Source organism: Phoenix dactylifera, chromosome 12, assembly GCF_051530095.1.
Source record: "Phoenix dactylifera cultivar Ajwa chromosome 12, Ajwa_hap1_PhDact_Kaust_v1.1, whole genome shotgun sequence".
Taxonomy (NCBI): Eukaryota; Viridiplantae; Streptophyta; class Magnoliopsida; order Arecales; family Arecaceae; genus Phoenix; species Phoenix dactylifera.
The window spans coordinates 17,791,621-17,806,716 of record NC_143201.1 but is presented as its reverse complement, the minus strand read 5'-3'; the positions used below and the strand labels follow the sequence as shown (position 1 = coordinate 17,806,716).

The 15,096-nt window shown below is 36.7% G+C and overlaps 1 protein-coding gene across 1 annotated transcript; it reads right to left on the bottom strand.

Annotated features, from left to right (window-relative positions):
* Window positions 1–1,156: 1,156 nt before the first annotated feature.
* Window positions 1,157–12,471, bottom strand: LOC103709400 (uncharacterized). The gene is made up of 3 exons (XM_008794709.5): window positions 11,226–12,471; window positions 2,346–3,603; window positions 1,157–2,220 (listed from the first exon to the last, which is right to left on the bottom strand). The coding sequence occupies exons 1-3, from the start codon at window positions 11,301–11,303 to the stop codon at window positions 1,733–1,735; spliced, it is 1,824 nt and encodes a 607-aa protein (XP_008792931.3). The 5' UTR covers window positions 11,304–12,471; the 3' UTR covers window positions 1,157–1,732.
* Between the last annotated feature and the right edge of the window lie 2,625 nt (window positions 12,472–15,096).

Genomic DNA, 15,096 nt, shown 5'->3' with positions numbered 1-15,096 from the left:
TACGGAGGGGTTCTTTTTTTTAATTAACATAGGAACCCACGCCCAAGGTCAGAATTAGATCCTAATCATTTCATAAATTATAGTGGGGTCATACGGGGCCAACTGGTGGCATTTTTTTCTAAAAAAATGTTTTAGCAACAAATGTTATACAAAAATGCATGATGAACAGAATTGAGGTTCTAAAATAGGATAAATAGGTACAACAGACTTTGATCAGCTTAAAATCTAGACTCAATCCTTGCCCTGATTCTTCCTTCTCCAAAAGAGCAGATGTGAAGTAATAAGACCTAACTTGAATTATTTTACAAATAGCAATCCAATCTGTGACGCTTGAACCGAACTTAAAGTTGACAAATCTTCCATCCAACATAACTCAGTTTGACTGAATATATGCACCAAATTTTAGTATAATCTAAATGCTAAAGCGACCAAATTTCAGTCATATTGGACCAAAGCCCAGCTGACCCACTTGCAGCCCCAAAGAGGACGGACGCAGGTTCGGAGCCACAAAGCAGAGCTTTGGAGGAAAAAACCAAGAAAGGAAAAAATAAAACAAATCAAAATGCAATCACAGTGAACAAGTATATTATCATGGCCAACGACCAACTGATGTCACAATAATCATGTGCATAGTATTGCACATATAGAAAGGAAAGAGTGAAGATATGGGTTGACAATAATCACATTGGATGAGAAACAAAAACATTAGTAAGCTGAGTTGAATAACTGGCACAATTTGTCAGATGAAGTCACTAGTCAGTAAGCTAGGGAAAGCATTTTATGTTCCACCAGGCAATTAGGATGACAAGAAGATAAATGTTGATGTCCCAGGTAAGAAGAGGGGCTCTAATCAGCAAACACTCAAGTAGGATGTGTATTGAATAAAACTAGTCGAGAAATTAGGAAACAAATTTATAGCAGTATTTTCATATAATGGTAGAACTGTGTCCATTAATGTCCAGATTGTATGCCACTAACAAATTTTTCGGCAGTGGCGCTGAAAAAATGTCACTTATATTGTTCCTTCGAATTTCTGTGCATCCATCAAATGGAAACGTCTTTTATATATGAACTACAAATTTTTTTCTCTCCCTTCCCAACTACCACAGCATGAATGAATGATTCACTAACACAAATGAATGCCTCCTCTAAGCTACCAAATAATCACCACATTCTATAAGGCAAATAAAGTCAGCAGATGACCAAATAACAGAGTATGAATGAATGACAATAGCCTCTTTCATTTTCTTCTCTCTCTTTTGCCCCTCTATTGTACATTTCTAATTATGAAAAGATTTACATGATACAAATCAATCAAAATTGTGCAGTTCTGCAGCAAGACAACTCCCTGCTTCTCCCTTGTTCCCTCAGATTTTTGAAATAAATGAAAATTTATAAAGTCCATCAACATCTCTGTTCGCTGGTATGGACATTGGACATTCCATTAATCCAATGCATTTCTACCTGAAGGACTTACAATTGGTATAGATAAAGAAATGTTGATATATCCAAGTCCATTCGATTGGGAGCACGCAATGCCTGGCGAACCATTGTACCCGAACAGCCCAGGAGGTCATGTACTACTAATTGCAGGAAGTCCAAGCACATACCTGGTTAAACAGGATTAGAGTAAAAGGGCAGCAAGAAAACAGGCATCTATTCTGCCATGCTGCCATACCTTCAGTGAGAATTCAGCGATCAGCATGTCTGAGCATAAATAGAATATCTAGTATCAGAAAGGAATGACATATGGCAAGGCAATAACATCCTCTGACTCAATCCGTAATGCCTCAGCCCACACACGAGGTGTTTCATCAGCCTCAAACTTCGTCTTAGGCTTTGGCCGAAGGCGATCCCTACTGAAAAGCCATTCTTGATCATCAGACTCAGGCCATTCTTCCATTTTGGGAACAGAGTATATCTGGTTAAGATATTTGGCATCCCGGTGAGGAGGTTTCAGAGGAGCTTTAGCCTTCTCCCTGGTGTCTACAGCAATTGGATGCCTCAAGTCAGCTGAAGATGGCTTTGCTTCTGCGGTGCCATTTATCTTCTGGTCCTTAATTTCTAGGACTCTTTCTGGTTTGCTGTTACTTAGGACTCCAGGCTTGATGGAAGAATAAGGTGTAGCAACATGCGATAACTCCAGTGTTCTTCCATTCTCCACAGGGAGGTCAGAGGAAGGTGCTGCTCTTGAAAACTTATTAGGACGTACATCGTTGTCTGTAGGCACATGACAAATGCAGTGATGTAAAATTTGAACAAAACAAAATGAAGTTTATAACACCACAAAACTTTTAAATGTGTCCCCCAGGAAAGCAAAAGAGACGCTAGTGAAGTAAACTCACCATGCAAAAAACCATTCATCTCAAAGTCCTTCCTCTTCTTGGCAGTTTCATCAGAACCAGTACTCATTCCATTGTCTTTTTCAGGGGCTAATTGCTTTATATTTAGACTATCAATCTGATCCTTTTTTCCACTGTCTCTTCGTTTATGTTGTTCTTTATGTTTGTGTTCACCTTTCTCTCTTATTTTATCCTTCTTCTCTTTGTGTCTGTCTTTGTCCTTTCCTCTGTTCTTCTCATCCCGATCCTCATGCTTGCATTTTTCTCCCTTTCCATCATCCACTTCCCTCTCTTTGGTTTTCTCCCTCTCTTCAATCTTCTTATCTGCATCCTTTGCCGCAGATTTTCCAAGCCCATCATTTCTTCTTTCCTCTGTGAAAATGGGGATAGGACCAACTGGATTACCATTTCCTCTTTCCTTCTCCATCGCAGTTGCAAGGCCCACACCATCAATTTTTCTTGGAACTGCACCAGAGAAACTAGATGGACTTTCTGCTGGTCGGCCCATCCCATCATGTGCCCTTTGCACTGTAACCCTGGCTTTTGAGACGATTTTGGCACCTGTGCCTCTTTCCTTCTCTGATGCAGTTGTAATGCATGGCCCCTCAGATCTTCTTCGAATAGAATGCATTGAATTTTCTGCTGATAGGCCCATTGCCGTGTTTCCTCTTTCCCCTGAACTAATGCTGTTAGGAACCACTTCACTACTTGCACATCTTTCCTTCTGCATTGCAGTTCCAGAGACTGTGCCCTCAATTTTTCTTTGAATTGGACTAGGAAAGTTATCCGCTGGATGTCCCATTCCATCATTTCTCCTTTGCATTCCAGTGTGATTTGGAAGCATTTCATTACCTGTAACTCTTTTCTTCTCCACCACAGTGGCAGTACTCGATTTTTCAGTGTTTCTCTGAAATGAACTAGTGAAGTTCTCGACCATTCTGTTTGCTGCCCCCTTTTCTTCATCCTTGATCCTCCTGCCCAAATCCTCTGTAAATTTAAAATCTTTAACTTCCTCAGCCTTCTGGCTGCATTCCCTAAATCTGTCTTCATGGCGACCCTCAGTCTGTTCTTCAGTTCTTCTATCCTCTGATGACCTGCTTTTATCCTTATGTTTATCTTTTTTCTTGTCTTTGTGCTTTTCTTTTCGATCTTTCTTCTCTTTGTGTTTATCTTTACTTCTGTCTTTGTCCTTTTTCTCTTTACCTTCTCTCTTTTCTTTGTCCCTCTTCTCCTTTTTATGCTTCTTCTCTTTGTGCTTCTCCTGAAAATTGTTGTTCAATCTAAGGGTAAGCCACAAATTTAACCACAGCCCAAAAAAAACACCTCTTAAAAATTTAGAACAACTCCAATATAATAGCAAATAAAAATAGAACATCTCATGCCAACATGTTGAAGGAAAAAAGGTTTAAAAAGATCAAAACCACAAAGGCCACGATATAAAATACCATTGGCAATGCCCCTTTAATATTTTAGTATAAAGATTGTGAGCTGTCTAATATTTCAAGGACTACATGAACCAGTGTCAGGAAAGTATGCCTAAAAAGGGGCCAGAGTAGATACTAAGCATGATTTGATCAAACAGGAATGTGAAATAGACAGTTCGCAAAGAATTTGCCAATGCAAAGAAGCAGAACAAAAACACACTATCTGAATAATATCTCAAAAAGAAGAATGAATGAGTGCAAACACATATTCGAATGATTAACAGGCAACCTAGAGGACTCTCATCTCTCTTTCTGAACAAGTACTCAAATCTCACCTTCTCCCTTATTTGGAGTAGCACCACCAGGATGATTGAAGTCTCACCGATCAAGCTATTGAGATCTCATCAGTAAAGCAGGATAACTATGTTGAGAAGAAGAGTTTCATTCAAGCAATAACTACTTTTCACAATGAAGCATGACGGAAGTATCACGTGATGTTAGTCTCTGCCATAAACCTATATTTTGTGTTAGCAAGTGCACACATGTTTCCGGAGTACAAACTTGTATGTTATCTCTATTGGTCTATGCCAGTCTATATTGGTCCATGGCTACAAGTGAGTACATGTTAACTAGCACATACTCAAATATATTATTATGAGCCCCAGGACATGGTCATCATGGCAAGACAACCAATTTTTGTACATCCAAGAAAAAGTTTGAAAAAAGTGTAAAAATTATAAAATTAGAATAATGAGAACAAAGCATAGAAAGTTGAATGGCAATCAAAATATTGCATATGCTTGTTGATTTCAAAATATTATTAGCAATGACATGATGAAAGTATCAACAATAGCAACAAGAAAGTTCTTTTACATGAACAAAAAAATATATTTTGCATTTTTCTTGACTTAGAAAGTCCCCATGAAGCATCCAAGTGTATAAACTATACAATTCACACTCTCAAAGCCAGTCAGATTTGCATTAAAGGAGACTAAGACATGGTTATTTCTTGGATTAATAAAGGTTTGGAAGAACAACAAACAATCATATATTTGCACAAGTTGTTCTTTGATCGAACTTATGAGTTATACCATGAAACCAAGGGAGACTCCACCAACAAAGCAAATCAGATTAAGTGATCTGGGATTTATGAGTTATACACTGGCATAGACATTGAATAGGTTACAAGGAACTCAAGAAATTGATTTAGTTTCATTCTATGAAAGTCAATCATGGAGGAAATCACTCTTCTATGTGTATGCACTATGCACGCTTATCTTTTAAGTGATTGCTTGCCCGCAAGAATGAGAAAGAAATAGATATCAAATTTAAAGACAAAGTGCAAGAATAAAGCAAGTTTATGAACAACTCGTAAGGGGAGCATAGATGTTTAGGTTTTAATAATCCTTCACCAGAGGTCACTGGCTTTCAAATAATTAAAGGACCCCTTACTGTAGCTTGTTTTGTGGAGGATGTTGTTTGCTGATGAATATAGGGGATGGGGTAATCAATAATCTGGATTGTAAAAGTAGCAAATTTTGATGTTTCAAAGCTTGATGGACCAAAACTTCAACTATAATTTTATGGGATAAAGAAAGAACTAAAGAAAAAAAATCATAATTTATTGGAAAAATATTTTCCTTATAATATTGCATTAGCTACCTAAGGGTAGATATAAATGTCCTTACCAAAGTTACAGCAAGATGATTGATCGTTGAATACCATAGAGACACAACGAAAACTACATCATACAGTTAGAAAACAAGCTTTATTGGATCAATGAGAAATGTGGAGGAGTGAAAAGACCCACAAATAAGATCAGTGTAGAAGGATGCCAAGGTGGCCATTGGGTAGATTTATGAGAGGTAGCATTTCAATGAAAGCAGCCATGAGTCAGGTTCACGGCATTAGAAGATAAAATAGGGAATCCATCTGACTTTGTAAGAACATGCAACATAACATAGAGATAGCCCTAGCCAGCATGGGCTTCGAAAACAAGATGAAAATTGATAAAAAAAGTGATGTCCAAAGGGACTTGGATGAAAGTAGTTAAAAATTCTTTACCAGATTAAAAACATAATACTAGTATATGCATGAACACAAGTTTGAGCATACACAAAGTAAAGGAGGTGAAGAGCATTAGAAACTTAGGAGAAAGAAAATATCGAGCAACATTAATACACTAAGCTAAAATAAATTTCAATGCTGACCATCCCTAGAAATAAAACACCAAGAAGATAAAAAATCTACAAGTATCAGAAATCTGTTGATCTTTTTTTCTTTTTCAAGCACTTGCTACAAGGGTTTTAAAACAAGAAATTGACAGAGGACTGCATATTTAAATTTTGCTGAAGCATATGCATATGACCTAGAAATTATCAAATGGATCTTTCAAAGATAAAGATGGACATCTGATAAGTTTAGATAGTAAACAAAGCTTGTCATAACAGGATTCCAATTGTCTATAAGGTAACAGAAGTACAAAGTTACACATCATATAAATTTGAGTAAGCATCAAAGACTAGTGGTTATATATGGAAATGACAGAGCAAGAAGAGATAGGGGGCATTAGGTAAGATGGAATTCAATTCTTTTATTTTTTAATCATAGATGGACTGTAGAAACTAAAATTTTATCAAAATATGATGTGACAACAGATAATAATAAAATAGTTCATTACCCCTCAAAAAGATAAAAAATAATAACCGACATTCACCGAAATTCTAAGTAAAAGATATTTACGCACTAATATTTAATGCTGCAAATATAGGAGCAGAAACTCAATCAACAAAGATCTATCTTATAGAGGAAAAAAAGAAAAAAAGAAAGAACAAGCAAACATTGAATAAGCTGGATAATATATCGAATCTATGAAGGATCCTGGCATAACCATGCAAGACAGGTGGGAGGACTATGTAGTGGTAAAACCAATACAAATGAATATAATGACAGTGGATACATCGCTTGGCAAAAGATGAGAGTTTCTTGTTTTTGGCAGTTATGAAAGATGTTTAAATAAAGATGACGAAGGCATTCCAAGAGAGCTGAATAAACATTCATCACATTAAATACATTTCTGAAGGTTCTTCAACAAGGATTCCTTCCAAGTTCCAGATTTTAGAGTATCCAAATTAGAGGGTTCAGAATCTTTGGATTAATTGATACCACCGTCAAGTTACTTGAGAAATCTTCAAATCATATTGTAGAAAAAGAGGGAGGTCAGCACCCTGCTCCATTAGTTTATGTTATTCCCAAGCAAACAAAAACCATCTACTTCACCTGAAAATAACCAATATATACATCCCCAGCAAAAAGGAGATATTGTACATCCAGGGCTTTAGACTTAACAAAACACAAGTTGAGAAATCTCAGGATGATAGATAATTTACTTACTTAGCTGGAAACAACAATTTTCTTGATGACTCAAGGAAATGAATTTTGATACTAATTTCTGAGAGACAAGCTGATGCATATAATTGCATCACTAGCTTGGTTATATAACAGGATAGCTAATCACAAGGAATGTTTTCTTGCATAGAGAAGAAAATTAGAGAAAGGGGGGATGGGAAAGTATAAGCATGATGCATACCAACTTTCAGAAAGAATATAGCCAAAGAACCATTAGTGGATGGTGACTTTGTGGAATATAGCAAACAAATACTAACAACAACAAAATCACTCATAAAGGAGATTTATGGGAGCTATGCTGATTATAGTGAATTACGCAAGTTTCCCAATGAAGCAGACTACATGAAGATTTGGCTTTAGGCTATTAAAAATATAAACTTGTTCTTTTGGGAATGGGAAGTGATTGTGCAATTATTGAATTAGAAATTTCTCATTTGTATATGTTACTTGCAAATGATCTAGAGCGAATTTACCAAACAAAAGCTCGTGTGAATATCAAGTAGGAATATAAATAATTCTTGAATATTTAGATAATTAGATATGATGATTCAGATTATAAGAAATACTGTTAGGTCTTTTGCCTATTTACTTATTGGAAGTTTTTTTTCTACTGGAGAATCTTCTAAAATGGATCGGATTTATCCCAGCTTAAATATTTGAAGAGGTGGACTCAAAATAAACTATAAAAGGATAGAATTAATTACAATGCCAATAAAAATCCATCTTAATTGTCAACATATATAGATTGCTTTATAATAAGGAAAGGATCGTAAATAAAAGCTGAATACACAGAACAGAAAATAGGAGTTCATCGCATATTAAATCTTAGATGTAGTCGCTTTTAAGGGCAACAAGTACCCAAAAGAAAGTCAAAATGACAAGTGTCTCATATGATAAGAGACTATATAACAACTTAAGCAAATGTATAGCAACAATGCATTATGATTCACTCCAGCTTAATCATAGAAAAGGCAGACATGAACAAAACAGAAAAAAAAAGATAGGAATATATATATATATATGTATCTATGTATATAATATGAATGTATGTATGTATGTACAGTAAACGGTAGGAAGGTTAGGTAGAAAAATGAATAAACTGAATGGAGACTAAGATTTCATAACATAATGGAACTTGGAATAAAATGTCCTTTCAGTAGCGACAAAAGGCAAAGAAAGCCTAAATGAGGGTATGCGCTTAAGTTTGCAGCAAAGAGCTAAAAAGAATAGACACGGATGGTCTTAGAAAAATGATAGAAGTTTGGCTGTCCCATTTATAGTTATTGTGTTTACTTATATTGTTATTGTAGAACAGAAACAATACCAGACATAACACCATAAAAATGAAGATTGGAAATGGAAGAAGCTGATGAAAGTCCAATAGCCCTTATTAATAAGCAGAATGTAACTTTGAAAGAATTACAGATATAGGATTATGGACCACAAGTAAATCAAGTATCAAAAATGGTTGACAGAATCTATCTGAACATTATACTCATGTTTCAAGGAACTTTGAGAACAAACATTTTACTTAAACACATAATCATCAACATAGTTTAATATCCATGCTACAAGTGATTTGCCCACTCTCATTCATAAACACTCCCTTCTTTAACAAGTCAAAATATGCTGCTTAATTTTAAACTAGTAGTGTTCTAAGATCCACTTGATGGTTACCTTTACCTTTAATTTGATGAATGCTTGGACAAGTAATTACCCTAAATATTTTCAGAGACCATATTCATAGGAAAACATAGTCACCAACACCAAGAAAGCTTCAGTCACGAAGCTGGATCCTAAGTTCAAAGGGCTCCATGAAGAATTGAGCAGATTCTGCTAAGAGATCTCGACCAAATGCTAAGGCTCGTTTGGTACTGTATTTTGTTTATTTTCTTTTTAACAGAAACACATGATCTGACGTAGAAAACATGTTTGGTTACTCTATTTCTGTTTTTTTTAAAAAACTTTCATTATTTTTGAAAAAAGTGGAAGTGAAAAATTGTCACTTCCACTTTTCTAAAGGTGGGTTTTCACCACTCTCTCGTCCCCTCCAGCTAACCTCCTCATATTTGACTCGCGCACGTCACCACCGTCGAGCATGTTACTGCCATCGAGCACATCGGCCTCTACCACATAGTTGATGGCTGGATCGACTCTGTCGTCGGCCCCCTCCGCTAGACCCACCTCCTATCCATTGCCTTCTCCCCCGCTCTACCTCCCCCTATGCCCCTGACAACCTCCCTACCAACAACAACCAGCCTTGCGGCCATCCAAGCGGCCATGCTTGTCTCTACCATGGCCACCGCCATCTCTGATGTCGCCCAAACCCCCTCCATCCTCGAGACCTTTGGAGAGCACCCCAACCACAAGGTATGGTGCTCGAGCTCCTGGACAACTCCTCCTGGTGATGTCTCTCGGCCCCAACATGGTCAAGCAGCTCCTCTCATTGTTAAAAAGAAAAAAAAGAGTGACCCAAACATGTTTTCTATTGTCAAAAATCTGGAAAAAATGGAAACAGAATTCCTGTTTCCCTTTTTTTTAAAAAAAGTGATAACAGTGCCAAGCGCAGCCTAATGTTTTAGAAAATGGTCAAATTCCTAGGCAAGAAATTTAGTTAAGAGAGGAACCCATGAAACCTACAAAATCAATTTGCATGTAGAGGACCTATAATATGATCAAAATTAAAGCTCTCTGAAATTCTTATAGACTGGGAAAGAGTCTAGATTAAGGGGGGAGATCATAACTTTTAATATATGAAGCTGCATTCATCCCTCAGCAACAAATAAAACAAAGAGGCAAATGAAACACATTTTCATTGAAAGAAAGAACCCTTATGCTCATCTCTAAAATCACATCTGCAGAATTTTTCTTTGTAACACAAAAAAAAAAAACAGAATAACAGACCTAAAGAGCACAGGCAGAGTACAATCATGAGCCAAAGCTCATGTGAAGGAGTTGTCTCAGTGACTATTCAAAATCAAGAAGTGGTTTTCATTATACTGACATCCAAGAAAAAGAAATAAATGAAAATGAGGCTGTAGTAAAAGGGATTTAAACAACACGATGATAAGTAAGCTACAAATAGTTCAAGGACACCATCAATCAAATCAAAAAAAAAAAAAAAACATATTGCAAAATAACAATGATGAATTATTCAGCCCACAGCAAAGAACAGGCACAAGACTCAAATACCAATAGCTGGAGTTAGATTTGGTAAGCATTGTTTGTCTAGTATGCATCCATGGTTAATGCAATGACTGCGGTCTATACATTTTCATCCAACTACAAGAAAATAACCTGAATATATGAGAGTGGTCTCATGCAATAAAAAAAAATTGGATTTTTTATTGAAATGATATCATGTGCTGGACTTGTTTAGTTAGTACAACCAAAAGTCCAGATGAGCAGCCTTGTTTTCTACAGAACTGAAAGCTCCACTGAGAGTCAGCAGATTTGTATAAAAAACAAGGATGGGTAAACCACTCCCTTTGCCATTTCACCAATAAAAGAAACTTCTTTGATGTATCAGAAAAATACTCATTGTTCTCATCCCAATAATCATATGGCTAAGCAAAATATCAAGTGTACACTGTATCAATCCTCAAGCAACCCACAAAAGGCATGTTATGTTATGTTGTCTGAACACCCAAAAAAACCTCACAACAGAAACTGCATGAATACACTGAGCAACAGTAACAAGCAAGTTTGATGTATATCAATTCTTGCAAATAAATTGGTTCGTGTATCTGTAGTTGGAATATCAAGCTATCCATGCTCATATTTGTCATATCTTTCTATATACTGGGAAATCTCGGTAAACATGAACCTCTTTAAACCATAAAACCAACACAGCATCTATAGTCATAAAGATTAAGATCGGCAAATGAAGCATAAGATCTTGCCCACATCAAATATTAACTTCCGAATATACACTAGGAATTCACCGAGGCAAAGATTTACAGGGTAGACAATCAATCGAACAGCCAATGGAATGAAGCTAATAAAAATGACGCATTTACTGGAAATCAAAGCAAGCGCATGGAAGATGCACCTTGGCTAGTAAATCTACGTTTTCACTCCTTGGCTTCTTTTCATATCCTGGTGGCGGAAATGGGAAGCAGCGAGACATTGCACGTAGACCCTGGATCAGCTACAAACCCTAGTTTCCAGTACAGCTGTTCCAGTGTGGGAACCGACCACTGGCCAAGCTGCTGTCCATGCACCATGTCCCCAAACACATTCCAGCTTCAAAACCTCGCCATTGCCCTCGTCACAACCCACCACCCAAACAGACAAACACGAACCCTAGGAGCTTCCAAATGGAGAGGAAATCGATCTAAAGACAAACTTACTGTACTAGTAAAGCAAAATTTTGACCCCTCCAAGTGTCAAACTACACCTTCAGAACACAGACTGAGCCTCAGAAAATCTAAGTGGTCGTCAAGGCACCAACCCCAGCAAAAACCAAGATCCAGTTTGCTAGAATAGTATCGCCGACCACCGGAAACACCAAAAAAACGCGCAGAAAACCGGTAACTTGAATCAACTATACCGAAATTGGAATAACACCAAGATGATCGTTAAAGTGCAGTCTTCTTCCATGTCCTAAGACATGGCCAATTCCGAGACTCGGGAGCGAAATTAGAGATAGAAATAGAACTTTTTTTAATGGGAAAGAGAACCTCCGAAAGGGAAACTGACACCCCGCCAAGAACAAGGATCCAGAGCACCAGAGCCCATAATCCGATCCCCGGAACACTCCAGATGCCCCAATAGACTGGTCCCCGGATCCCAAGGTCGAAGCTTTCCGATCTAAAAGGCCGAGCCCCGAAGTTCCCGACGCCGAGGGCGACCGGGAGAAAGAAGAGGAACCCTAATCGGAAAGGATTGTGGAAAAGGGGGACTTTTCTGGGTTCCCAGGGAGGGAGCGGAAAGGGGGAAAAGGGAAGGGGAGAATGGGAAGCACGGGATCGAGATTTCGCGGAGAAGATCCAAAGCTTCAAATTCTACCAAGAATAAAAGCTTTGCAGGAAAAATTTGAGGGGAAACAAGGGATGGGGCTAGGAAAAAAGCGGAAACAAAAACATCTACTCCTTCCTCTTTTTCTCGAACTATCTTGGATGAATCTCGATAGAAATCTCTTCAGCTTTCAGCGAGAATGGATTAGTTCTTCTTCGGTTTTACGCAGGAAGGGAGGGAAGCTGCCAACCCTTTTCTTCTCTTTCTTTCTTTTCCCTCAATCTCTCTCTCTCTCTCTCTCTCTCGCTGTGATCAAAAACCCCAGGAGAAAGAAGGGTAAAGAGGAATCAGGGAAGGGGTATTTATATAAGGCAAAGAATTATTTTAATATATATATTTATATTATTGGTCTCAATATATTATTTTTTAATTTTTTTATAAGGTGGCAAGGCAAGGCAGGTGTGGTTAGACCTGGCTCTGTACTTGAAGCTAAATGGGAAATTTTATTCCCGTTGGAAAAAAAAGGGGAAAAGAAGAAAGAATTTTTCTTTCTTTCTATTTATCATACCTTTTATAAGAGATATGAGAGTGGCCTAGAGGACCTCTAGGTCTCATGAATAAACGAATAAGTAACAGTTTCTTTATGAGCAAAAATTATTTTAAGTTTATTATTATTATTTTAAAATAATGATATTATTTTTATATTGATAAGACAATTTTATTTCATGACTTTAGAAATTTAAAGATTTTTACTAGAATATAGTGAAATTGTTGATGAACAAGGTTAGAAGAAAATGTTATGACATGACTATTATTTTAAAATATATTATGTATGAATTTATTAAAAATATAATAAGGGTTCGTAGGTTCTAATAGCAGTTGTTTCATATTGTTAGTGGTGACTGTATCATTCATAGATTTTTTGATTGTCCATTTAGCTAAAAAAAAACAATATATAGTAAGTCATAAATCTCACCTAGTTAAAAAAAGAAAAAATATATAATAATGATACGATCAAGTCATAATATTAATTTATATCAATTAATGATACATGCTATAACAATAAATATTTTTTAAAAAAAATATTCTTTTTAAGTAGGGATTTGGCAAAACAAGAAATGTTCTCTATCATGTTAGTGCGGCCCTTTATAATGAGCTAATGGGCATTACTCTATTATAGTTAGTGAAAAGAAAGAGATAAACTAAACTAATCAAAGAAGTTTATGATAAAAATATCTTGTTCATAATAGATAATAGCAAGGAATATAGAAAAAGGAATGAACCATCAAGTAGAAAAATATTGTTTTTTTAGGATTCTTCTAGATGCTCATACTTTCTGAATTTTTGGAGGAGGCATTATTAAAAGTACTAAGCATATGGGCACGACTTCATCTCTTTTATCTCTATTTTCTCTTTTTCTTTCTTTAGTTCTGTCTTTCCATCGAGTTAGATAAGTCATTAATCCATTGGAAGACCAAACATGGCATGCTTTGTACCAGCATGCACAAATCAATTTTGGGAGACAATAGCTAGCAAGCAACATATGAAAAGCATAAAATAGGAGCGATAAGCATTTGTTGGTGACAAGGGCATGAATAATTGTGTTGTTTTGAGTTGGACTGATCAAGGGTCAATGAATTTTTGATCATTTTTCACATCATAGTAAGTTGCTAACTTGTAGGGCTGAACCTTAAGTTTGAGCTCCCTTGTGGTATCTTGCCATCGAGTCTATTTGGGATAGGCTAAGTCTTGTAAGACTCATGGCTATTTTTGGTTGAGCATTTCGGTTGAGCATATTTGGTTAGGATGGCGGTTCAGTGGAAGTCAATCAGTTATTACTATTAGATTTAAGTCGATATTGATCTAACCCCTAAACCGTGATTTAAGCATTGATCTCAAACTCATATATGTTTATCCTACAAGCAATAATGGACTTGAGAATTGAACCCATTGAGCATTAATCAACTTGATTATCGAGAGTAATATATCCCAATTGGTTAGACCTAAAAAAAATCTAAATTGGACCTAACCCTAGACTTATTCAGTAAATGGATCATGGGTCAACATCACCATGCAAACTTGAGGCAACACCATGTTATGTTGATTCCATGCCCAACCCAACTTCCCCGTTTTGGTTATCTATTTGGCAGGGTTAGAGATGCCATTGGACCAAGTAGGCGTGGTATTCTCACGATCATACAGCCCTAGGAAGTGGGTCAAGCAATGTCCAACGGTCAACCATGATCCATACCAAGAATTCATCATTTATTGGAGCCCGGTATAGCAATATTTTTTTACTGAATCCCAACGAGCCAGTACTAATCTTAGCAGAGCTAGCCTTAAAAGCAACCTCTGAGAGCAAGGTTTTAGAATTTCGGACCAGGTACGTGTCCTCTGGGCCAAAATAATGCTATTCTGATATATTTATGATACACTCATTAAAGTTAGTTCCTACTCCAAATTGGATGCAAACCCGGCCCCAATTCCAAACTTTACAATGTTTTAGTTATACACTCCGAATCATAGACCCCAGACCAACTTATATAGTGAGTTCGGGGTTTAATTTATGCTACGTGCCAAGTGCTAACTCAACCTAGTCCCATCCATCCACACACAAGTATTAAGGTTGTGGCTTATTTTTTTAATTTTTGATGGATATTTTTTGAGATAAATGAGAGCCTTTCATCTTTAAAATTGATGTCATGAAAGCTATCTGAACTCCAAAAAAAATAAAAAAATAAATTGTATACATATCTTATATGTTGGTGCTTGTGGTGTGTGTTTTGAAATGGTCAAAGTTGACAAGCATGAGTGCACATTCTTGTAGCCTTCGTCCCAACGTCCCAAATTGGTTGACTTCGCCGTGCTCTTGCGTCCGCTATCCAAAACGAAAGAGAGCAAATCTAGACGAAACGTATCCACTGATTAGGAAAACAATTGCGTGGAAAATTGAAGAGATGCCA

Bases quoted from the DNA above. Each gene is read 5' to 3' on its own strand.
- LOC103709400 (XM_008794709.5), bottom strand. From the start codon at position 11,303: ATGTCTCGCTGCTTCCCATTTCCGCCACCAGGATATGAAAAGAAGCCA. The intron at 3,604-11,225 runs GTGCATCTTCCA...AACAATTTTCAG, and splicing joins ACGTAGATTTACTAGCCAAG to GAGAAGCACAAAGAGAAGAA. The intron at 2,221-2,345 runs GTGAGTTTACTT...ATGTGCCTACAG, and splicing joins GATGAATGGTTTTTTGCATG to ACAACGATGTACGTCCTAAT.